The sequence below is a fragment of the Polistes fuscatus genome, unplaced genomic scaffold (assembly GCF_010416935.1).
Source record: "Polistes fuscatus isolate 324 unplaced genomic scaffold, CU_Pfus_HIC Scaffold8, whole genome shotgun sequence".
Lineage (NCBI taxonomy): Eukaryota > Metazoa > Arthropoda > Insecta > Hymenoptera > Vespidae > Polistes > Polistes fuscatus.
The window spans coordinates 4,661,825-4,686,807 of record NW_025113162.1 but is presented as its reverse complement, the minus strand read 5'-3'; the positions used below and the strand labels follow the sequence as shown (position 1 = coordinate 4,686,807).

General features: G+C 26.7%; 5 protein-coding genes across 6 annotated transcripts; 2 read left to right on the top strand and 3 right to left on the bottom strand.

Annotated features, from left to right (window-relative positions):
- Nucleotides 1–1,323: 1,323 nt before the first annotated feature.
- On the bottom strand, nucleotides 1,324–5,550 carry LOC122524967 (rho GTPase-activating protein 1). Of its 2 annotated transcripts, XM_043647489.1 has the most exons (11): nucleotides 5,183–5,550; nucleotides 4,945–5,038; nucleotides 4,455–4,562; nucleotides 4,202–4,348; nucleotides 3,746–3,926; nucleotides 2,829–3,047; nucleotides 2,658–2,756; nucleotides 2,303–2,490; nucleotides 2,001–2,201; nucleotides 1,819–1,925; nucleotides 1,324–1,751 (listed from the first exon to the last, which is right to left on the bottom strand). In XM_043647489.1, exons 2-11 carry the CDS (start codon nucleotides 4,991–4,993, stop codon nucleotides 1,578–1,580), a joined length of 1,473 nt encoding a protein of 490 aa, XP_043503424.1. In that variant the 5' UTR covers nucleotides 4,994–5,038; nucleotides 5,183–5,550; the 3' UTR covers nucleotides 1,324–1,577. The 2 variants fall into 2 exon arrangements, with proteins under 2 accessions (XP_043503424.1, XP_043503423.1); XM_043647488.1 differs by having other exon boundaries at nucleotides 4,945–5,550.
- Nucleotides 5,551–6,770: 1,220 nt separating this feature from the next.
- Nucleotides 6,771–9,756, top strand: LOC122524966. The gene is made up of 10 exons (XM_043647487.1): nucleotides 6,771–6,815; nucleotides 6,955–7,077; nucleotides 7,158–7,322; nucleotides 7,655–7,734; nucleotides 8,301–8,448; nucleotides 8,524–8,661; nucleotides 8,748–8,900; nucleotides 9,002–9,124; nucleotides 9,301–9,487; nucleotides 9,613–9,756. Exons 1-10 carry the CDS (start codon nucleotides 6,810–6,812, stop codon nucleotides 9,702–9,704), a joined length of 1,215 nt encoding a protein of 404 aa, XP_043503422.1. The 5' UTR covers nucleotides 6,771–6,809; the 3' UTR covers nucleotides 9,705–9,756.
- Nucleotides 9,757–9,964: 208 nt separating this feature from the next.
- Nucleotides 9,965–11,445, bottom strand: LOC122524965 (three prime repair exonuclease 2). The gene is made up of 3 exons (XM_043647486.1): nucleotides 11,132–11,445; nucleotides 10,879–11,045; nucleotides 9,965–10,303 (listed from the first exon to the last, which is right to left on the bottom strand). Exons 1-3 carry the CDS (start codon nucleotides 11,337–11,339, stop codon nucleotides 9,989–9,991), a joined length of 690 nt encoding a protein of 229 aa, XP_043503421.1. The 5' UTR covers nucleotides 11,340–11,445; the 3' UTR covers nucleotides 9,965–9,988.
- Nucleotides 11,446–13,450: 2,005 nt separating this feature from the next.
- On the bottom strand, nucleotides 13,451–16,814 carry LOC122524964 (eukaryotic translation initiation factor 3 subunit J). The gene is made up of 6 exons (XM_043647485.1): nucleotides 16,673–16,814; nucleotides 16,481–16,563; nucleotides 15,925–16,044; nucleotides 15,682–15,820; nucleotides 14,091–14,255; nucleotides 13,451–14,016 (listed from the first exon to the last, which is right to left on the bottom strand). Exons 1-6 carry the CDS (start codon nucleotides 16,686–16,688, stop codon nucleotides 13,823–13,825), a joined length of 717 nt encoding a protein of 238 aa, XP_043503420.1. The 5' UTR covers nucleotides 16,689–16,814; the 3' UTR covers nucleotides 13,451–13,822.
- Nucleotides 16,815–17,114: 300 nt separating this feature from the next.
- On the top strand, nucleotides 17,115–24,253 carry LOC122524963 (bifunctional glutamate/proline--tRNA ligase). The gene is made up of 13 exons (XM_043647484.1): nucleotides 17,115–17,260; nucleotides 17,427–17,606; nucleotides 17,678–18,087; nucleotides 18,205–18,556; nucleotides 18,631–18,802; nucleotides 18,907–19,308; nucleotides 19,385–19,817; nucleotides 19,900–20,193; nucleotides 20,284–22,389; nucleotides 22,484–22,885; nucleotides 23,069–23,460; nucleotides 23,597–23,740; nucleotides 23,860–24,253. The coding sequence occupies exons 1-13, from the start codon at nucleotides 17,218–17,220 to the stop codon at nucleotides 24,023–24,025; spliced, it is 5,496 nt and encodes a 1,831-aa protein (XP_043503419.1). The 5' UTR covers nucleotides 17,115–17,217; the 3' UTR covers nucleotides 24,026–24,253.
- The last annotated feature ends 730 nt before the right edge of the window (nucleotides 24,254–24,983 follow it).

Here is a 24,983-nt window from a genome sequence, read left to right as displayed (position 1 = left end):
TGTTTATACAATTACGCTTGATTACGCTATCAGTGATCTAAATACAATAACAAGGAATGTAATCGCATTAGTTCTATACAGATATTGTATTAGTCTTTTAAATAAAAGAGAACATGTCAACTGATCAGCTCTTATGTAAATACTTTCTAATGACCCATTTAATGGCAGGATTGTTGCAAGAAATGTACTCAACGATATATTTAAAAATCCTAATTAGTACATTTTTATACAATAAGAAGAAAATCAATGAAATTCTGTACTGTTAAAAAAATATTATAATACTTTTACACCAAAGAACATTTGATGACATGATCAAATATACAATATAAAATACAACATAAAAATTCACAATCGTTTATAAGTATTCCTTTTTTTTGTGTATATATCTTCTATTGAATTCCTAAAATTTTCTTACAGATCAGTACTGTGCAATAAGATAAAAAATTTACACGATTAATTTATTCAATTTGTACATATGCAATCATGATAACAGGATGCTTGATATTATTAAAGATCTACTTTATCATTTATATTTTGTAACATTGATTAGGAGAAAATTGATGAATATATAAATACATGTAATATTTAATAAATTTTATAAAACTAAGTAAACTTTTTTATAAATCTAGATCTTATAATGATTATAGAGAAAATTATAAAAATAAATATATATAGTATTCCTTTAAAAAAAAAAGAAAAAAAAAATTAAATATACAAGAAACGGAAAAGTAAATATATTGGCTGACTTGTACACTAGATTTATGAAAAGCACCATATTATAATATAATTTGTAATTAACTATATTTGTGAAATTAGATTTTACAAATCAAGAAGTGATATCCTAAAATTAGATAATCAAGGCATCCTGTACGTTATTACTCTTTCATAAATCACACCCATATTTATTACATTATACTTAATTTAAATATAGACAATATTATAATATTATACAATGTAGATAATATTATGCCTATATTTTATATATACTACCTAACATTTTCTTGAATCTTTGGTTTATGATGATGAAGTTATATAATTATATACACTATCTTGACTGACAATTTAACATTAAACGATATTTAATTTATTGTAAATGATAAATCTATTCCTTTGGAGATTGTGTTGCAAGTATAGATAAGAGATTATTGTGCTAATTATACTTCATAATGTTATGAAGTTTCCTATATTTTATAATCATGTCATGTTCGTAAATATGAATCTGCGATATAAAATTTTAATGAATCAATAAATGTTAATTATCAATGTAATAATAGTTATAGTATTATTTTGTTAATATAACTAGATGAATGATTTTAATATGTTTTAAATTAATTCAGTAATATATAAAAGTGTTATTTGTTGTGCTAACATTTCTAAAAAAAAATTTAATTGAATTATGGTACCAAGTATTCTGAATATCATCTTGCTTAATAATATTAAATTGAACAGCCATACTTTTAAATCTCACTAAAAACACGCATGTACAGGCACGCAGTTCACATACATGCGCAAATTTATACAATCACTACTAATTTGGTTTGGCTATCAGACCTTTGGCTATCACCTATAGTTTCAATTTAGATGATAAATATTTTATCCTGAAATGTAAATAGAAAATCTATGAACTGATTTATAGGTCCTATTGCAGAAAGCGACATTCCACGTGACGAAGGTGCTCTAACAAGATTTGGGCCAAATACCACTGCTAAATTACTTGATGTCATTTTATTTAAATCACTTCTATCTATTACCTGTTAATAAATATCCATTAAATAAAAAGAAATTATCATATATACATATAATTAATTGCTACATTACCTTTGATAAAAATTGTACTATATATTTTAGAAGATGATAATTGTCTTCGGGAAGTTTTTCAAGTACTAATATTTTTACTCTACGTGGTCTCTCATCTTTCGATAATGCTATAAATAAACCAATTTTAGTATTTATAATGGAATAAAACGATTAATAAATACTGAGAATTTAATGTTTCTTACTTTGAAATTGAGTAATTTCATCGTATAATTCATACGTCATAAGGGGTTCGTCTAATTCGTGAAGAAATGTTTTTAAAAGGACTGCTGCTATATGAGGATCTCCTTTAAAGTCTACTTGCAAACCTTGATTACAGTCATGTTGTAATTTTCTAATCACTCCTACATTAGCAGATCTTCTGAAAATTCCTTCTGTTTCTAGGGCTGTGAACAAAATTACTCTCTTAGGAATATAGAATTCATTTTCATAATATATATATTAATTGAAAACATTTTTGGATAATAAATAATAATAATAAACATACCATCTGGACAATTTAGAAACTCAATACATTGTTTTACTATAGGTGGTATTGGGTCACCATTATTATTTTCTTTAATAAAACTTAAACTTGCACCAAATTGTGTTGTACCGACTGGTGTGGCTACTGTACTTTGAGGTGGACTAGTTGGTAAACTTTTTTTATTTTTGCTTATAAGTTGTTCATTATGTCTAAAAATATTGAAATAGTACTTTAAAATACGTTAAATGATATTCTTACAGAAAAATATAAACTATTCAAACTAGTTAAAAAATTTTAAGAGAGAGAGAGAGAGAGAGAGAGAGAGAGAAGGAAACAGTTTTTACTTTTTTTATCTATTAACCATAATGATACTTACTGTAATACTTGCGGAGGTATAATGAGTTGATCGAGATTAATGTACTGTGCTAGTTCTTCTAAATAATTAACATACATCATTTTACGACCAAACTTTGCACTACAGTAAAATAAATGTAACGTCATTTAAATGTATAGATAAGAAATTAATGAATATTTCAAATTTGATTACCTAATAGCTGGTTTAAAGATTTGCCATACAATTCTAATAAAATTAGTTGGATGTACTAAGTAGAGTGCTTTGAGATTCTTTTTGTACTTCCTGTCGAAAGCTTTATATGCCTGCCATAACCAAGAGAGTGGTGGTTTATTTTTGGAAGTTAGGCCATAATGGAAATAAACAAGACTATAATCTTGTTCTACAAATTTGTCTAACGTATGCATCAGATACCTATAAAATAAAATATATATTAAAAGACTTTTTCTTATGATAAAATAGGAATTTAAAATCTGCCTTAGTGCTTTAGTTCCTACCAGGAAAGGAGAAGAGGTATGCTTAACCCTTAAACCGCAAAGCCTTTAATCAATGCATACTCTTGATTGATATAAAACAGCGGCGTCTCAATGTTCAATAATATAACTTGATTTTACAATATTGATATAAAAATACAAATGCGTGAAGTATAAAAACTTTACTTACTTTGGATGATATGTGTTTTCACAAGAAATTACAATGCCAACTAGCGCGATCCACGGTTGTGTTCTGACAAATACCGTACAGTTAAATCCGCGGTTCAAGGGTTAAAAAATGGTTGCAAAGGTACTTGTACCTGTAATTTAGTCTTAATTTAGTGTTTAAAAGCAGCATTTTAGTTCGCAGTTAATTAATTTGGAAGTGTGGCAGATGCGACTTCTTGTGTAAATATAATCCATTGTGGAAATAAATGAATTAAAGCAGATTCCTTTAAATAATAGCGCTTACAATGGCAATGTGAATTTTACTTAATTATTTCACTATAAGTAATATTATATGGTTTACATATAATATGTGTAATATTAATTAATAAAAAATGTAAAGCTTTAAGATGCACTACGTTGCTCCATTTAATATTACAATGGCATAACAAATATTCAACTTTTTTTACTAACCTAAGAAGTTTGGCATGATTGAAAGCTTCTTTTCCAATAGGAGGCAATTTACAGGCTGATACTACTATTATTTTACGACCAGCACTGTCATCTCCCACAACTTCAACGATTCCATGCCTCGATATATCAAGGTAATCTTCTTCATCAGCTAATTCACCTTCTAGTGCTGCTAAGTCATCAGCTGCTCATTAAAAACAAATAATTGTATAAGAAGGTATAAAAATATGTAATTATTTGTAGCAATTGTCATAAACTCTAAGGCAATTTAGTAATCACATTTAGGCACAATATATAGAATCAAGAAAATTGAATCCAATTTGTTATTAATGCGTATCTTTCTCCATCATTACACCATGCAGTAACAAACTATACAGCAATCTTCATGATTCACCTGCTATGTTCCACCAAATGCCATGACATTTAGTGGCTACTAACAGTAGATAAAAGGTCACACACCAGATTCTATAACTGGAGCATCTACTAGAGCTTCTTCAAAATTTTCTTCAATCGTTCCATCGCTTACTGGACTCTCCAAATAATCTATGCCTGTCACTACTGCCCCACTGTTAATCAAATCTAGCTTTGCTTCTAAAAGCTGCACAGCTGAAAATGTATATTAAATTATACATATATTTAATAATAAATATTCAGAATTAGAAAGAATTTTACTAGCTTTTAAAATATATATATATATATATATATATATTACCATTATTCGAAGATGTCTGCAGTTCTGTGTCATCAAACTCCAAATTTGGTTCATAATCATGATAATCGGATAAACTTGGATATGGATCTTCAGTTTCATTATTCATTCCTATTGCATAAATAATTTTGGATTATTATTGATTTAATTGAAAATAGTATCAATTATTAGGAAGATAGTAATATTATTTATTTATTAAACATTGTACCAATGGCAACGATTTTCAATGAAACTCAATAAAATTGTTTAATGTTTAAAGTATATTGTTTATACAATCAAAAACTATGTATAAATTGTTAGCAGTTACTATACTATTTATTACTATATTGCTATTGTTTTTATTCTATATACAAACTAAAAAATATTTGATCATTATACGAATTTGTTATATATATGTAAAGTTGTAATTTTTTCCGAAAATGATTACTAACTGATATTTATACAAAGTGACATTCGCTTTGACATCTACGAATAGAACAGTAGTTGTATTTACCTGTCAAAGTTCGTGCTGGACTTAGCGTCGCTTGATAATTTGCTTCCATTTTTATCAATCGCTTATTCGTTAATATCGTAAAAGGGAAGCTTTGCTATAGAATGTATATATATTTAAGTTTTTTATTTTATTATTATTATTATTATATTTTTTCAAAAACACAGATTGCTTTGTCCTTCCAACGACATTATTCTTCTTGCGCTGTTGAAACGCAACGTATGTACTGCAACGTACTCACCCGTCACGCTTTCATTTGTATTCCGTTAGTTAGTTCCTAGCTTAGTATCGACGCTCCCTCTCTGTAATAGTTAATTTTATATATACATTTGCGTTTCGTCACTGGACCATTTCAAATCTATTTTAATAAAAATAAACAAGAAACATTTGCATATAACCAGCCGGTTAAACGATATACAGCATTGAAATATTAGCTAATCGAAAATATACTTATTAAAAATAACATTTCCGTTAAGATCTTACATTGATTGGATATCGTATATTTGAAGTTATCCAATGAAAAATAATATTGCAATGATTTTCAAAATGTGTACTGGGGAACCGCAATTGAATACAAACAGTTTGAGAACTACTGCTTTAATGCATTTTGTGCAAAAATCTATATACATATACACGTATAGTCCAGTCAACGGGACTGGAAAACTCAGCAGTTTTCCTCGATCTCAGGAAAGAAGGTGAAAACTTGATATAAGGGTAAATAGACGATGCTGAATCGAATGGTGCTAATTTTTTTGATCTGAGTGGTGCCGTTTTTGAGAAAAAGGGTAAAAAAGGATAAAAATTGGTAAAAAATGGCTTTATCTTAGAATCTAGGCATTTAATCGAAAAACGTTTCAAACAAAAGTTGTAGAGAATTAAAATATACATAAAAAATGTTCTATGAGTTATCTTCGTATTTTCAAAAATAAGCGAATAAAATTGGATTGAAGATGGGAAAATAATTGTAAGAGTGGGGAAGCAAGTCCCGCCTCTCAGTCGGCTTTTACACGCGAGCGGGCTAGTGTGCGTGCGAGCGTCCGTGTGCACTAATACACAAACGAAGGATCTTCGGCAATCTTCGGGACTCTCGGTCTTGAATGAAAGTGCGAGTGAGAGAACAAACCAATATTTCTCTCTTTTTATTTATCATGCGATAACGAGTATTATTGTCCTTGGCCATCGATTGTTGAGCGTTCTGATATTTTTCTTTTTATATTTTTTCTCAAAAACGGCACCACTCAGATCAAAAAATTAGCACCATTCGATTCAGCGTCGTCTATTTACCCTTATATCAAGTTTTCACCTTCTTTCCTGAGATCGAGGAAAACTGCTGAGTTTTCCAGTCCCGTTGACTGGACTAGTACGTTAAAATGTAATAACAATTTTATATCGATAATTAATATCTGTGATATCTGATACAGAATTTGATAAGTAAGTACAACTTGTAAGAGTTCCATTAAATGTCATAGTGTATTATTCAATAAATTGAAAACTTTACAAAATATAATATATCTAAAAAGCTTATATTATAAACCATATCAAATTCAAATCCTGTTACCCTCTTTGGTGGGAAATAAAAAGTAATAATATTCATCAGTACAATATATATATACATAAATAATACGTAAGTAAAATTCAGAAATTTTTGGAAAATTAGTATCTATGTATAACACATATATTTTTGCAGTGCGTCTACATTTGTATAAAAGAAATATAACTTCAAAAAATAAAAAATATATTAATGTAATAATATAATATTAAATGCAATAATACTACTCTTTATTATAATTTGTACTATAAAAAAAGTATTTCAAATTATTTTTATTAATAAATAATAATAAATAATATTAATAATCATCATCATCATAATGGAGGTTTGTATTATCTATTTATTATTATATATTAGTATATATAAGTATATACTATAAATTCTATGATATAAATATGTTATTTATTTTTTATATAAGATTTTCTTTATAATACATACTTCCTTTTTATTTCCTTTTTATGTAGTTTCTTGATATATCAGATAAACAGAAATATTTAAGAAATGATAAAATAGTTAATGCTATAAATAAACAGTTTTTGTCTTTGAAAGAAAATGATACTAAAAAGATTAATCTTCATTTACACCCGGTACGTCCTACTTTCCTTATAACATATATATATATATTAATTTTTTATATATATATTTATATATAATTTTTATATTACAGATCATTGATGCGATACTTGAAAAAATGAAACAAGATGATTTCTTTAATGATGTATTTCAAAGAAAATTATTTGGCGGTAGTTATTATAAGGGTACGAAAATTGGTGCAGCTACAGAATTTGACATAGATATAATAATAAAACTACCTATTGATAAGTTTCTAAGAGTAAGACAATTTTTTATCTATAACTATTATTTGAATTATTCTTTAATAATACTTTTTTGTTTTAATATTTTGTTATGTCGTAGATATATGTGAGATATGTTTACTTTAGAATAATCATTTGAATTTGTATAAATTTGTCTATTATTTATTCTTCGTTTCATTTAATTGTTTAAAAATGTTTTAAATATTTCATTTATACAAATATGTTTTTATTTTATGTGGTTGTTATTTAACTTTTCAAAGAGTTTCAATGAATATTCATCAAATGGAAGAGTAAAGTAACAACAAATGTATATCAAATTTTAAGATATCTATGTGTTATCTAATCTTAGGTAGAACCAAGTAATCATCCAGGTTTTGTTAACATATATTCTGCCTTAGATAATTTCAGTAATAATGCACAAATAAATAGGTGAGATATGTTATAAAATAAAATAAATTAGACAATGTTAATTTTCTATACAATATTATGTATAATATTAATATACAAGGTGATTCACTAACTCTTGCCACCAAGGTAGCTCCGAAGTATAATATGACTTCGGTTTTTTTTTTTGCTAGGTTTAGTCGCTTTCGAGATTCGCCACCACAGCCGTCATCAGAAAATAAGTACCAAAACATAGTATTCCATTTAAAAAAACAAATTTGACCCTTAAATCTCGGAAGCGATTAAACTTAGCAAAAAAAAACTGATGTCATATTATACTCCCGAATTTTTCGTGCAATTTTTCGTTTTGTCTTATAAACTTTTCTGCTACTATCATACTTTCGGAGCTATCTTGGTGGCAAGAGTTAGTGAATCACCCTGTATATCAGATGTATAATATCAATAAATAATAAATTATAAATGTTTTAATTAGATTAGTATACTAAATTATTGTGAATTGTAAATTGATCTAGGAATGATTAGTAATACGTAATAATATTATAGCTCGTGAGAAAAAATTATTTAATTAATTTATTTCATTATCTTATTAGGTCATTGAGGAAATTACTTGATGAAAATGGGTATCTTCACCAAGGAAAGTTTCGTAACTGGATAGAAAGTATTTTATTTACAGCCGTAAAAACTTTACCATTAAGGGGAAATAAACATATATTAAAAATAAAAGACAATGAATACATAGTATGTGTAAATAGTTTTTAAATAACTTAAATATCCAAAAAGTTAACTAAACTACAAATATTTTATACGTTACAGATATCAATAAAAAAGTCCGGTCCGGCATTTACATTTAAAATACATATTTCTGATAATGAAATGATAGACATTGATTTAGTACCAGTATTAGAGTTTTGCAAAAGTCTACCAAACATAGATCATTTAAATTCGTATCAAGTATGTACATGATGTTGCCAATGTTTAATAAATAATTAGTTCCATTTTATATTTGAAAGATAGTTAATATTATTTTAAATTTTCAGAAACAACACTGGTTTGCTGTACCAAAGCCTTTATACAATTATAAACAAATTAGTGGAGAAACACAAATTTCTTGGAGAACATGTTTTTATGAACAAGAGAAAGAAATTTTATCTAAAAATGGATATATTAAACGAGTGATAAAGCTTATGAAAGTATTTGAAAGAACTATATATATATAAAATTATATTTTATAAATATAATATTTGTAAATATGATACATGAGAATCTTAATGAAATGATATTATATTTTCAGAAATTAAGAGATACCCAAAACTGGGTAAACCTTGCCAGTTATTATATAGAAACATTAGCATTACATGAAGTTCAATCTAATAAAAATTTAGAAACAAAATCATGTACACTTTTATTTATGGAGGTATTTATTAAAGTACTTAAGAAGATATTATAGAGAAGTATTTATAGAGTTTACGCGTTTTTTTAAATAATTAATTTCTAATTAATTATTATTTAATTATTTTTTTTTAGTTGTTTTAAGCTTACTTTTACTAAACATAGTTTTAATACAAATATAGAATAAAATCATATTTTTAGATGCTACACAAATTGTATAAGTCTCTAGTAAATAAGCGCATAAGTTATTACTGGGATTGCAGCCTTAATCTATTAAGTAAACTCTGTGATGAAGAAATAATAAATATTAGAAACCGATTGAAAATAATCTTAACAAAAATTTATAAGTGTATAGAAAATGATGAATATATCATAGCTTCTTATATCTGTAAGTTAAATATATCCAAATTTACAAATAATTTTATTTCAGTTTCCTTTATTATTATGATAAATAATTTTTTGATAAACGAATTAAATTAAAGTTAAATTTTAATTTATTTGTTATATTTTTAGTGAATGCCGATGAATTACGTACATTAAAGGTCAAAGACTCTGAAGAATCTAAGCAACCTGAACCAACAGAAAGAAAGTGCATGATTTTGTAATGATCATATTTATTGTGAAATTCCTTCCATTAAAGTTTTTAAACTATTTTAATTTCTCTAAATACACTTTTGGTAACAATTTGTTAAACAAATTTTCTATATATACATATTATTATAATATATACACACATATGTATATATATATATATATATATATAATATAATTATTATATACATATAGAATGTAATTATTCTTGAAGTGATAATAAAATATATATATTTATCTAATATTAATTCAATAATTACACTTCAAAATATTATTCCTTAAAATATTTTTTGCTATTTTAATTTATTTTCATTTTCAATAATGGTTCCGCATTACTATCACACCATTCTACAAAATATTCTTTTATACAAGAAACACATTTTAACATATTAATACAATCACTTTGTGCATCATGACTGTTGGTTACTGGAACTTTTAACAAGTGTTCATATATTGTTATCAATTTAAAATTAGGTGGTTTTTGATTTATACTGATATTTTCCACATGTTTTCCCACCATTGAAATATCGACTTCTTGATTATGACTACCTTTCGTAAAATAATCTTTGAATAAATGATATGTATCTGCACATAGAATGTCTTCTGCTAAATACTTAAATGAAAAAAAATCTATTTCAATATCCCTCTTAACATATTTATACATATATATATCTAAATATATAGAGTATTTTGTAACTAGTGGTACAAGCGAGCAGAGGTTATCTTATACAAAAAACTAACAATAAGTTGAAAATGTAGAATAAAATTTTTCCATATAAGACTTTATTTTAAAGAAAAAAAGTTTGCAAATTTTTTAAGTACACATAATACTTGATTCAATTCCAGTTCGACGAATTTTACTATCTTACTCTTGAATATTTCGGAGAGCATTTTCGCGCTTTTTCTTGTATCGATTCTACTCTTATGTTTATCGAATAAAACTTTTAATTTACAGGGTTGCAACCTTAGTCAAGTGCACGCATATTCGACAAATTTTCCAACATAATCTTTTAACATTACATTAAATGGAAAAATTTTATTCCACATTTTCGACTTAGTTTTCCATGTAGAATCATTTTCTGCTCGCTTGTACTACCAGTTACAGAACACCATGCATACATTACACTATGCATAAAATTATAAATACAACTATTTTTCTAATGTAGAAAGATAAAGACAAAAATATACCTTATCAATGTTCTTTAATTCGGACAACAAAATTGGATAATCAAATTTCTTTCCATTATGTGCCACAAAACATATTGGTTTAATTAATGTATTGAGAAAACTAGTAATCAAATTATAAATGTTGTCATTGAATGAGGATACATTTTGTAGACACTTGTTATTTAAATCTATTCGAAAGTATAAAGTTAGTTATATTTTTATATATATTATGTGTGAACATTATATTTTTAAATAAGATTTTAATAGAACTTACCTGTTAAAATCTCTATTTTATGAGGTATAACTCGATTAGGATTAATTGGTACGGTAAGAGTTTGTAAAACTCTTGGAACTTCATTTTTAACGAGACATATATTATCTCGGGTTACAGCTACAAATGAAAATTCTGTTATTTTAGGAAATTCATTCCCCTGAATAAGACCAGTTGTCTCAATGTCAAAAAATATAAATGTTTTTATCATTGTAGTAAAATGTTGGATTACACGATTTTACATATAATTTCTTTCTGATATAAATTAAAATGGTTATAACTTGTTAACTGTATACGCACACATAAATTATTATATGTGTATACTTACATTAATGTACATTTTTGATATATAACTCATATATAGTCATAGTGTTTAGTCATTGTTATTTTCCGTAAAAGTGATTCATTCAATTACTGAATGTCCTATTATAAAAAAGATATATCAAGATGATAATGGAAAGTTTTATATTAATTCTTAAAAAGTTATTCTTTAGTTTTTATCTTGTTTGATGTGTAGTTATTAAATGGCATGGATACAAAATACATTTGTAATAAAATGTACAATATAAATAAATATAAGTACTAGTAGATTACATCGTTATCGACTGGATATAGTTTAACCAAAGAATACAGAAGTAGCACAAAAAAGTTGGCATAAAACCGTAACAGTAGAAGAAAATGAATAAGTGTTATTAATTACTCACTAATTACTCAATCAAAATCCATAATTGCTAACTTTATAAATTAATTATTTAACTAGTTATTAATAATTGAAAATACAAAAACGTTTTTTCTCATTTCTAAGCAAAGCAATGAAGTTTTCTATTGTTTTCTGTTTTCAATCAATTGCTTACTTTTTGTTTGTCCGGCTCCTTAACTTTATTCTATAAAATATTTGTTATTTATCGTTAATTAGTTGAAAATAATTATTACACTTTGAATAATTATGAAATGGCGACGTCATATGTGGGAAATATGTTATACGCATGCGCAAGCGCACTTTGAAAAAAATGGAAGTAAAGTTGGTATATATATATATATATATACCTACAGGGGATATATTTAAAGTTGATTTCTAAAGTAGCAACCTATAGGGTAGTGAAAAGAAATAAGAATTATAATTTTAAAAATATTTACCTATTGTTTATACATTATGAACAATTAACCTATTTCTTTTCATTACTGAGAAAAAACGTTTTTGTATTTTCAATTATTAATAACTAATTAAATAGTTAATTAAAATAAAGTTAGCAATTATGGATTTTAAATTAGCAAATTTCATTTTTTTCAGCTGTTGAGGTTCTATGCCAACTTTTTTATGCTTCTTTCCACTAATGTTTGTTTGTTAAAAGCTGAAGGAACTCGTTTTCACGTTTCATGAAATAAATGAAATAAATACAAGTTATAAAATTTAATAATTAAAATTTGTTTGATTTGTTTAATTTTTAGTACCATAACATTTTTTCTCTTAATATATTATTTGGATTGAATTCATATATGTTTTCGTAGAAAAACTGTATTCTTTATGCTTTATTGATTTATTATAAAATTTATCCTATTTCATAAATTTATTATACCTAAGATATATTTGTAATACCTAAAATAAATTATATATCTATGTAGAAAATTAAAATAGCAACAAAAATTATTTACAGTCAACCTTTATTTAGGAATATACTCTTTTTCAAAACCAACTTTTAATTAATTGAGTATGCATATATGCTTATGTATGTATGTATGTATAGATGTGTAAGACATGTTATATAAAATTTCCATAATACAGTTACATAATAGCTGTGCACTGCAGCTATTTAAGCATATTGAAGACATTTCAAACAGTTAAAGATGTATTAAAAAAAAATAAAAGTTCTTCCAATATTATGCTCATGGATACAATAGAACAATTATCTAATAATAAAATCCGAGAACTATATATTTTTGTAATTATATTATATCCAATTATTAAGGAATTGCCTGCATAATTAGTATGGGATATCCATACAACAATATTTATATAATATATATATAACAAATATAATATATATTAGATTAAAAAGATATATATATAAAATATTGTACTTGTTATCATATTACGTTTGAATTAGATCTAGTAATCATTTTAAATTCAATAAGTATAATTAAAGGTAAATTGAAATATTTATTCGTTGAATTTTAAATTAAAAGTAAAAAGCCATGATATAAAACATATTTATTTTTACCTATCGAAACTTATTAATAAATAATGATGTAATTAAAAAGGAGTTTGATATTAAATTAAAAATACTTCGTTGCACTTGGATTAATAAAAAATTAGGATTATTATTTTTCTGTTAAGTGCTTATAACACAACTATATTCATATTTGTTAATCATATAAATATGCAGACAAATTCCTTTTATGTATAAGAATACAAGAAATATTTGATATTAACTTAATGGTGCAAGTAAATGTAATTATACAAAAAAATTCATTTCAACAGATTAAAGATATAGCAATGTAACTCTAACACTCTCTCCTGATTTCTGTTAAGTCGTATGCAGATAATGTTAAGAATGCAGATTAATCTGCATATACATTTTGCATATAATTGTTATATGCAAAAGGTATAATTATAAATTTTTTGTATAAATCTGCAAGTTAATATCTTCCAATATGTATTTAGGCGACTAGAATACTTCTTAATATGAAAAGTCGCTACATAAAGTCATCATAATCATCATAAACATAGTCGCCATACTCGCTTAACATGGTATTTTCTCCTTCAATTTTAAGTTTTGCTTTGCCCTTTCCTTTTGGTTTCTTTGCTTTCTCTCCTTTTTCCATTTTTTGTTTCTCTATTAATAAATTATCCACCATAGTTTTCACCTTCTTCAAAGCATGTGATGATACTAGAAAAGAATTATAATATTAAATATATTGTTCAAGGTAATATATATATATATAATAGTATTAATATACTAACAGTTTAAGGCAATGGACTTTATAAGTTCCTCTGCGAATGGTGGGAATTCAGAATGTTTTTTATATTCGTTGATTTTTTGTGAAAGTGCTACAGCAAATTGGTCAAATTCTTCTTTCGTATTTGGATTCATAGCATCAAGGCCTGTTGATGTTTCTTCAGTTACACCTGTAAAATACACAATGTAATATAGTAATGATATTTAAAAAATATATATATAATTCTTTTAAAGAACATAATTATATATATTTTGATTATATGAAGCTCGTGATATGTGTGACTATTTCATAGATTTACTTTTTATTTTATAAAACAAAAAGTTTTTCTAATAAGAAAAGTTTATAAAATTAGGCTCAAGATAGTTATATATAATAATCAATGATACTCATGTGCAATCGTTTAATGTTTACAACTAAAAAGAATTTATAGAATCTTATGAGTTACTTGGAAGTAATCATTTCAAATACTTTAAATAAAGTTTTTATGATATATGCCCATTTGTACAATCTTACGCGCATACATTATATATACGCGCTTGCGCGTAATTGTACGCGGGTGTGTACACACATAACTAATCAGGAACAGTACAGGAAACTAACAACAAGATAAAAGGTTGCAAACTAACATGAACACAATCATTTGAATAGAATAGCAACTTTTATTAAAATACATAACAGTATTTATTCAGTACCATAAAATTTGTAGTAAACTTGAGTGTATACGTTTGTTGTGTATATATAATTGTCCCTAGTACAGTTCCTGACAATTATACATAAATTTGTATGAGTCCATTCTGTCATACTCTTATGTTAATAGTATTTAGAATACCATATTGTAATATTTTACTCACGTTTGTGCTACTTCTTTTTTTCTTTTTATTATTATTATTATTAATATGAAATACTTTGTTTTTATACTTACATCATATCTATATAATACTGTACAATTTTATGTATAATAGAATAGTATATACTTTTTTGTGTGTACACGATACCAGAAAGATATAAATAAACATGCACATTTATGTACATGCATTTATAAAATTTTAGTTCCATAATAAATGATCAAATAAATTAAAGGTAAAAATATTTTTCCAATTGTTCTCTTTCTCATTCTCTCATTCTTTCTCTCTTGCTTTCTCTTTCTCTCTCATTAATTTTATATCTTAAATTTATTATAATATATTATCTATTGTCATCGTGTAAAGCAGAACATCTTTATGTAACTTAATATAGTTTTAGAAAATCCAGATTTTTTAAATATCTGCTATATTATCTCATAAAGATGTGTTATATTATCATGAAAATGCATGACACAATGGTTGAGAAAAAAATTAATTTTCACTATAAATTATGTGATTTATGTTTATATATAAATATATACATATATAAATATAATATATGTAAATATATATATATTTATATATATATATAAATATTTAAAAAAAATCATGCACAAGTTGATTTAAAGAATGATTTTGCATAAGGCATGAGATATGTAAAAAAGAATTACACTTTAAACGTGCAAATGACACGTTATTTTTTCTCTCCCTTATGTGGTTTACGTGGACTAAAATCTACAAGGTTTAACAAACCAAATGTTTCCATTGCCAATCGTAGGTCTGCCTCTTCCTGCAACCTTTGTCTCCTTAATAGCTCCTCTCTCTTTTCTTCCGGAGTCAATGTTTCTTCCTTTTCCTTAGCTTTTCTTTCAGCTTCCTCTTTCGCTTTTTTCTAAAGAAAAAAATAAATGTTTTATGTGAATACGTAAGATAATTGATCATTTAATATATATCTATACGATATGTATAATTATAAAAATTAATAGATAGACTAACCTCGCGTTCTTCAATCATTTCTGCGAGAGCTTTCTTAGGTTTTGGTTTTGCTTTAGGTTTCGTGATTTCGGCAGGTTTTTCTACATCCTTCTTCTCTTCTTCAATATCTTCCCAGCTATCCTGTTTATTCATTATTTATGAAGACTAAAATAACTATAAATCTTACACAAATACCTATCACACATATTTTAATTACCATTTGATTATTACTTAATATTATAAACAAAAGAAAATCATTATTTAAATTATTAATAAAAATATATGCAGTAAATTAAATGACTAAAAAATAAGAAAAATATTCTAAGTATGATTTGATTACCATATATTAATGCATTTTAATCTGTATTTCCAGTAACTTATAATATAAAGATATAAGTTGGTAGATAATCAAGATTATTCTTGATGAAGTAAACAATAATTTTCAAATAATAAATAAAGGCCAGCTTAAGTTGTAAGAGTCAACATGTGTGTTTGCTGTAGGTTAAGTTCAGAATGACACACATAATCACAAAAATACATCGAATAATGTATATCTATTAGATAAAAATGATTATACCTTAACATCTTCATCTTCGTCCTCCCCCTCCCATTTGTTTGACCTCATCGCGAGATCAAATTTCGGTTCGACATTGTCCACATCTGTAAAGTGCACGAGGTTAAAATTAATACTGCATCTGATCACCCATTTGTTATTAAGGCTATCGAAATTTTTAATGAAAATAAACTATTAACTATCACAGATACACACCCCACTCATCATCCATGATTAAAACTGATTATTTTGCAACTATTGTTCTTATTAATAAATTTGAAACTCTTCGACGTAACGTAAAAGAACCAAGAACGGCCGAAATCAAAGCAGTCATACTAAAATTCCTGTGGATACAAGATCAAGCTTATATAGGGTAGAAAGTTTCGCCATAAACGAAATATCATATAGATGAAACAGGTAATTAAAATTTTCAATTTTCATCGCGGCAGCTTTTGTTAGAACTATTTTTAAAAATAAGATCGTAGCGTTAATATTGATAATTAATAGCTATTAAGTAAAACATGTTTCAGGTATTAGATAATTTATTTCTGACATCGTTGGTAATGTAGAAAATAACTAAAATGATTGGGGTATGCCATTTGTACAATGCAAATGACCTGACTTAGGAAGACCTATGTTCGATTGGCGCTAGTGTGTTGTCTGCTGGTGTAGACGATTGAAAGATACACGTGGTGTGTAAGAAAATTTGGTCTATATTATCTATATTTTAAAGTTATTAGATTTTTAATGGTGACGCAACAATGATGCTGAAATTGAAAGTAAATTCTAATAATCCACCAACAGGTATGAACTTTATCTTGTTTTTCACTTTTTTTTGTAACTTAGTTTATTTTTTTGTTATTCATACCTGAATAAACATATGTCAATTAACAATATTTCATTGCATACAAAATATAATAATTTTCTTTATATACATTTTGCTTAATTTTATTTAATTTTTTTGTTCTAGATGCATTGATAACAGCAGAATTAATTAATTGTGAAAACAAAGAAATCGACGTGGTATGGTGTAATGACTGGAAAGAAGATGGAAATCTTAAATTATTGGATTCCAATGATCGATTGTTAGCAAAAAGTGGCAACGAAGTTGCTCGTTATATTGGTAGAACTATTGCTAAGGATCTATATGGTATGTTCAAATATAAAACATATTTTTTGGAAAGTATTCAATGTATTTTCATTATATCTTTCTCTTTATAGGTAATTTAGATATTCGTGGCAGAACAGAAGTAGATCATTGGTTGTCATTTGCTATAGGACCATTATGTCAAATACCGGTTAAAAATGAAACTTTTTCTTATTTAAATAAAATATTAATGACAAATACATGGTTGGCAAATAAAAAGTTTACAGTAGCAGACATTTCTGTTTTCTGCGCTCTTTTAAGTTTATCATACTTGGAGAAGTATGAAAAATTATACCCTTGCGTTACTAGATGGTATAAACAAATGCTTTCTTTTCCTGCTGTTACTCAAGCATTGTCCTCCATTGAAGATAATAAAATAAAAATAGAAAATAATATTCAAGTTGAAGATACAATGAATAAGAAAGTGGGTGTAAGGAAACAAGAGGGTAAATTTATTGATTTACCAGGGGCAGAAATGGGAAAAGTAAGTTAAACGTTTTAATTAATTTCAACTTTTATATTTGGTTAATTTTAAAATGTTACTTGGCTTGAAGATCTTATATAGTGCATATATTCTTTTTAATATTAAATATTTAAATAGGTTGTTGTACGTTTTCCACCAGAAGCAAGTGGTTATCTTCACATTGGTCATGCTAAGGCAGCACTTTTGAATCAGTATTATGCGGAAACTTTTAAAGGCCAATTAATTATGAGATTTGATGATACGAATCCTGCTAAAGAAAATTTAGAGTTCGAAGAAGCTATACTAGAAGATATAAGATTATTAAATATTAAGCCTGATCGATTTACTTATTCATCAGACTATTTTGATTTAATGCTTGATTATTGTACAAAGTTAATTAAAGATGGTAAAGCTTTTGTAGATGATACACCTGCTTTGCTTATGAAGGAACAACGTGATCAAAAGTTGAAGTCAGCAAACAGAGATAATTGTGAGTAACATTAATTTTATTATATTTTATATTTTATATCATCTTATGCTCAAAATCTAAATGAAACTTTGTAGCTGTTGAGAAGAATTTGGAGTTATGGAATGAAATGCAAAAAGGTAGCAAAAAGGGTCAAGAATGCTGTGTACGAGCCAAAATAGATTATGAATCAGTAAATGGATGCTTACGAGATCCAACAATATATAGATGCAAACCAGAACCACATCCCCGTACTGGAACAAAATACAAGTATTAAATAATTATTTTATTTCTATAACTATATTTCTCCTATATGTAATTTTATATAATATTATTTAATATATTTAATATATTATAATATATTATTTTTACAGAGTATATCCAATATATGATTTTGCTTGTCCAATTGTGGATGCCATTGAAAATGTTACACATACATTGCGTACAACTGAATATCATGATAGAGATATTCAATATTATTGGATAATCGAAGCATTGGGATTAAATCGGCCGTATATATGGGAATATTCGCGTTTAAATATGACCAATACTGTTTTATCTAAACGTAAATTAACATGGTTTGTTGAAAATGGTTTAGTGGATGGTTGGGATGATCCACGTTTTCCTACTGTAAGAGGTATCTTAAGAAGAGGTATGACTGTAGAAGGTTTGAAACAATTCATTATTGCACAAGGCAGTTCTAGATCAGTTGTTTTTATGGAATGGGATAAGATATGGTCTTTTAACAAGAAAGTAATTGATCCAATTGCAATTAGGTATGTAGATGGTATATACAAATAAATTAGTAAGTATTCTAAGAATTCTATTTCTAAATGACTTTTATTATATTAGGTACACTGCATTGGATTATGATAATACTGTTCCAGTTAATGTTTTGAATTCCAAAGAAGAATGGGTAACGGTTCGAAATCATCCTAAAGATCCATCGTTAGGTACTAAACGTGTACGAGTAGGTTCGAAATTATTAATAGAAAAAGATGATGCAGAAGCACTAATTGAAGGACAAAATGCAACATTCGTTAATTGGGGTAATTTAAAAATTGAAGCAATACATAAAAAGAATGGTAGTATTGAGAGTGTAGATGCTAGACTTAATTTAAGCGATGAGAACTACAAAAATACATTAAAGATTACTTGGCTTCCTGCACCACAAAACTCGAAGGATTTGATACCATGTTATGCTGTTTATTTTGACCATATTATAAGTAAACCAATTTTGGGAAAAGATGATGATTTTAAAGACTTTGTTGCTAAAGATACAAGAGTAAGTTCATTATTTTTAATAAATTATTATTAATGTATTTATAAGAAAGAAATGGAAACAACATATTATTGTAAACTTATAGGTAGAAATACGAATGTTGGGCGAGTCAGAATTAAATAGAGTCAAAAAAGGGGAAATAATTCAATTGCAAAGGAAAGGATTTTTCAGATGCGATATACCCTATGCTGACAGAAGTCCTTTCTGTTGCAAAGAGCAACCTTTAATTCTATTTCATATACCAGATGGTCATACTGCTTCAAAATCTGTGAAAACTAGTGCTGTTGATAGTAAAGGAAGTACTGTTGATAATAAACCAAGTGTTTCAAAGGCTGGTAGCAAAGGAAATGCTGTTTATAATAAACCAAGTCTTCCAAAAGTAAAAATTCATTATTACTAAATTTAATATATTTATGATTAACTAAATGCATCTTTCTTAATTCTAAATATTTTTTTATTTCTTTTATAGATTGAACAAGAAGATGTGAATATAATAAATGATAAAATTATTGCTCAAGGTCATATAGTACGTCATTTCAAATCTGAGAAAGCAGATCAGTTTATTATAGATGCAGAAGTAAAAACTTTACTAAAGTTAAAAGCTGATTTTAAAGCTGCAACTGGCAAAGAGTGGAAACCAAAATCATCTTCAAATGAAACAATAGATAAGGTTGAATATGAAAATACGATCAAACAGTTACTCACATTAATGCTTAATGCTAAGATGGCTGAAGTTACACAAAAGAAGAACACAAATACAAAAGAAACCAATGTGAATCATACAGTAAATAACGCGGATATTCTTAAAAATAAATCGGATATTGTATCTGAAAATAAAACTAATGATAAATTATCTGAAGAAATACAGAAACAAGGTGACAAAGTAAGACAATTAAAATCTGAGAAAGCAAGTAAGGATGTCATTGATCGAGAAGTAAAAGTTCTTTTAAATTTGAAGTCTGAATATAAAACTGCAACAGGTCAAGAATGGAAGCCAATGAAATCTGAACAAAATAATGCAACTATAAAATCAACTGAGACTAAATCCAACGATAAGTTATCCGAAGAAATACAGAAACAAGGTGACAAAGTAAGACAATTAAAATCTGAGAAAGCAAGTAAGGATGTCATTGATCGAGAAGTAAAAGTTCTTTTAAATTTGAAGTCTGAATATAAAACTGCAACAGGTCAAGAATGGAAGCCAATGAAATCTGAACAAACTAATGCAACTATAAAATCAACTGAGACTAAATCCAACGATAAGTTATCTGAAGAAATACAGAAACAAGGTGACAAAGTAAGACAATTAAAATCTGAGAAAGCAAGTAAGGATGTCATTGATCGAGAAGTAAAAGTTCTTTTAAATTTGAAGTCTGAATATAAAACTGCAACAGGTCAAGAATGGAAGCCAATGAAATCTGAACAAACTAATGCAACTATAAAATCAACTGAGACTAAATCCAACGATAAGTTATCCGAAGAAATACAGAAACAAGGTGACAAAGTAAGACAATTAAAATCTGAGAAAGCAAGTAAGGATGTCATTGATCGAGAAGTAAAAGTTCTTTTAAATTTGAAGTCTGAATATAAAACTGCAACAGGTCAAGAATGGAAGCCAATGAAATCTGAACAAACTAATGCAACTATAAAATCAACTGAGACTAAATCCAACGATAAGTTATCTGAAGAAATACAGAAACAAGGTGACAAAGTAAGACAATTAAAATCTGAGAAAGCAAGTAAGGATGTCATTGATCGAGAAGTAAAAGTTCTTTTAAATTTGAAGTCTGAATATAAAACTGCAACAGGTCAAGAATGGAAGCCAATGAAACCTGAACAAACTAATACAACAACAGAATCAACTGAAAATAAAATTAACGATAAATTATTTGAAGAAATACAGAAACAGGATGACAAAGTAAGGCAATTAAAAAGTACAGAAACAGAACAATCTATCATTGATAAAGAAGTGAAAATTCTTTTAAGTTTGAAGAATGATTATAAAATAATAACTGGTTTTGATTGGAAGTCAAAAAATGAGACGACACCTAAAAAGAAAAAGAAAGATGAATCTGCAAAAAGTGGAAAGAAAGCTGATAAAAATGTGACAAATAATGAAACAAAGAGTAAAGATGTAGATAGTATTAAAACTGGGACAAGATTAGGATTAGAAGCACAGAAAGAAGAGAATTTTGCTGATTGGTATTCTCAAGTTATTACAAAGAGTGGAATGATTGAATATTATGATGTATCAGGTTGTTATATTCTTCGTCCGTGGAGTTTTCTGATTTGGAAGGCAATAAAGGAATATTTCGATAAACAAATAACAAAATTAGGAATACAAGAATGTTACTTTCCAATGTTTGTAACACGAGCAGCACTTGAAAAGGAAAAAGCGCATATTGCAGATTTTGCCCCGGAAGTTGCATGGGTTACCAGATGCGGAGATTCTGATATGGCAGAACATATTGCTATTCGACCTACTTCAGAAACAGTCATGTATCCAGCATATTCTAAATGGATAAGATCAGATACAGAACTTCCACTCAGACTCAATCAATGGAGTAACGTTGTGGTAATTATAGATTTATAATCATAAATATGAATAAATTTCAGTTAATTTATTGCATTCTTATTCTATAAATGATATTAAATAATTTATTTTATAGAGGTGGGAGTTTAAAGATCCTAAACCATTTCTACGTACAAGGGAATTTTTATGGCAAGAAGGACATACAGTATTTGCTAATAAAAAAGATGCCGAGGAAGAAGTCTTAGTAATTTTAGATATGTATGCTAAAGTATATCAAGACTTATTAGCTGTGCCAGTAATTAAAGGCCGTAAAACTGAAAAAGAAAAATTTGCTGGTAGTGATTATACTACTACTGTAGAAGCATTTATTTCAACTAGTGGAAGAGCAATACAAGGTGCCACTAGTCATCACCTTGGACAAAACTTTTCGAAAATGTTTAATATTCAAATTGAAGGAGCTGTTGAGGGAGAAGAAAAAACTTACGTTTATCAGAATTCCTGGGGTTTGACCACTCGTACTATTGGAGTTATGATCATGGTAATATTATGATATATTCGTAAATATTCATTATAATTAATACTAGATATCATATGTGGGATTCCTTTAGTAATTAGAATATTACCAAAATTTATTGTGTAAGAAAATCGATATTGCTAGTAAGACATAAAACAGCGTAATTATATTTACATTTTTAAACCAATGAAATGTATTTATTGTTAGGTACATGGAGATGACAAAGGTTTAGTGTTGCCTCCAAATGTAGCTTCAATTCAAGCTGTTATTGTACCATGTGGTATTACTGCAACGACCACTCTACAACAGAGAGAGCAATTAATGTCAGAATGTCTTAAACTTGAGAATGATTTAAGCAAAGACGAGTCTCTAAGAATTAAATCTGATTATAGAAATAATCGTACACCAGGATGGAAATTTAATCATTGGGAATTGAAAGGTGTACCCGTGAGGATTGAATTAGGTCCCAAAGATCTCGAAAAAAATCAAGTGACATTTGTACGTAGGGACAATTGTCAGAAAATGACAGCAAGTAGAGAGGAAGCTGTAGTTTTCTTACGCAATTTACTTAATGAGATACAATCTAGTATGTTAAACAAGTACGTGCATATATTATTATTATTTATTCTTATATTATTATAATAGAAGATTGGCAAAATTTGAAAAAATTACGGTCAGAAATAGTACAATGTTAAGCAAATATTAATAATATAAATAATTAATCAATTGTTATAGAGCAAAGAAAACTTTAGATGATCATATTAAGAAAGTAGAAGAATGGGCACTGTTTATTGTGGAATTAAATAAAAAAAATTTATTACTATCGCCATTTTGTGGAGAGGTATCATGTGAGGATAATATTAAAGCAGACAGCGCCAGGTAACTTATGTTATTTATATACATTTATATGCAAATAATATTTATATACATAAAAGGATAGAAAATTTGGAATAGATTATTACATGAGTGATGATAATATTATTTTCCTGTAATTATAGAGATGACGGGGGTGAAGAAGCAGGAGCATTATCAATGGGTGCAAAAAGTCTTTGTATACCTTTTGAACAGCCACAAACTTCTATACCATTATATAATTTAAAGTGTATTCATCCAAGTTGTAAAAACAAACCCAAATTTTACACTCTTTTTGGTCGTAGCTATTAAAGTAATAATAAGATATTTATCGATTTATATATACTGAAACATTTTCATAGTTTGTTTTTTAAAGATTGATTTTATATACAAACATTGCGCATAAAACACTTATGTCCACATTTTGTTTAAATTCGATTAAAAAAACATGTTCTGATATTATTACAATATTATAATGTTTACGTAATTTTTGTTTGTGAAGTGCTCCTGACATTAAAAGGTTTTATTTTCTGATACTTATTTATTGCTAAGTTTGTTTTTTGTTATTAATTCAAAAATGTTCATACTTTTATAAAATGTAATGAATTTAAAATTAATTTTAAATATCTATGAAGATATTGGCCTGAAAAAGATTTGCTTTTGAATGTTTGCTACAAAAAGATACATCTGTACATTTTTTGACATCTAATTACGATAATTGGACGTTATTTATACAATATTTATATAAATATATTTATTAAAATATTTGTCTATGCTTGTTTTTGTTTTAACAAATTGAAAAAATTAAATGTTTCATTAGTAATTGTTTTTCTAGCAATTTACAGATTCTGTTTATATTTGTTTCTTTTAGATTATCATACTAGCGACATCTTTACAAAAGATTTGTAAGTCTATCTCTTATGTACTCTATCGATAATGTCAATAATAATCTTTTTAAAAGTACTGTTAAATGTTAGTTAGGACGATTGCGGTATAATACGGAGTACGAAATATTTGTTTTCTCTTTAGCGCAAAAAATTTGGCGTAGAACCTTTTAATGCTAGACAGAAGTACATAGAAGCTCACAAGTCCACTTTTCGCGTAACCACATTCATTTTAGTTACTAACCTGACCATCAATGGGTGATAGTAGATACTTAATGCAATGACGGTACAATACTATAAAAGAATGCAATATTCTTTGATAGTATTAGATAGTATATGATATATACTTTGATAGTATATAATAGTATATGACATATACTTTGAAA

Bases quoted from the DNA above. Each gene is read 5' to 3' on its own strand.
- LOC122524965 (XM_043647486.1), bottom strand. From the start codon at position 11,339: ATGATAAAAACATTTATATTTTTTGACATTGAGACAACTGGTCTTATT. The intron at 11,046-11,131 runs GTAAGTTCTATT...ACTTTCGAATAG, and splicing joins TAAAATAGAGATTTTAACAG to ATTTAAATAACAAGTGTCTA. The intron at 10,304-10,878 runs GTATATTTTTGT...TTTTCATTTAAG, and splicing joins AATTAAAGAACATTGATAAG to TATTTAGCAGAAGACATTCT.
- LOC122524967 (XM_043647488.1), bottom strand. From the start codon at position 4,993: ATGGAAGCAAATTATCAAGCGACGCTAAGTCCAGCACGAACTTTGACA. The intron at 2,491-2,657 runs GTAAGTATCATT...CAATATTTTTAG, and splicing joins ATACCTCCGCAAGTATTACA to ACATAATGAACAACTTATAA. The intron at 1,926-2,000 runs GTAAGAAACATT...GTTTATTTATAG, and splicing joins TGAAATTACTCAATTTCAAA to CATTATCGAAAGATGAGAGA.
- LOC122524963 (XM_043647484.1), top strand. From the start codon at position 17,218: ATGATGCTGAAATTGAAAGTAAATTCTAATAATCCACCAACAG. The intron at 17,607-17,677 runs GTATGTTCAAAT...TTCTCTTTATAG, and splicing joins TATTGCTAAGGATCTATATG to GTAATTTAGATATTCGTGGC. The intron at 23,461-23,596 runs GTACGTGCATAT...CAATTGTTATAG, and splicing joins CAATCTAGTATGTTAAACAA to AGCAAAGAAAACTTTAGATG.
- LOC122524964 (XM_043647485.1), bottom strand. The intron at 16,045-16,480 runs GTATAATCATTT...ATGAATAAACAG, and splicing joins ACGAAGATGAAGATGTTAAG to GATAGCTGGGAAGATATTGA. The intron at 15,821-15,924 runs GTTAGTCTATCT...TTTTTTCTTTAG, and splicing joins AAATGATTGAAGAACGCGAG to AAAAAAGCGAAAGAGGAAGC.
- LOC122524966 (XM_043647487.1), top strand. The intron at 8,449-8,523 runs GTATGTGTAAAT...TATACGTTACAG, and splicing joins TAAAAGACAATGAATACATA to ATATCAATAAAAAAGTCCGG. The intron at 9,488-9,612 runs GTAAGTTAAATA...TTATATTTTTAG, and splicing joins TATCATAGCTTCTTATATCT to TGAATGCCGATGAATTACGT.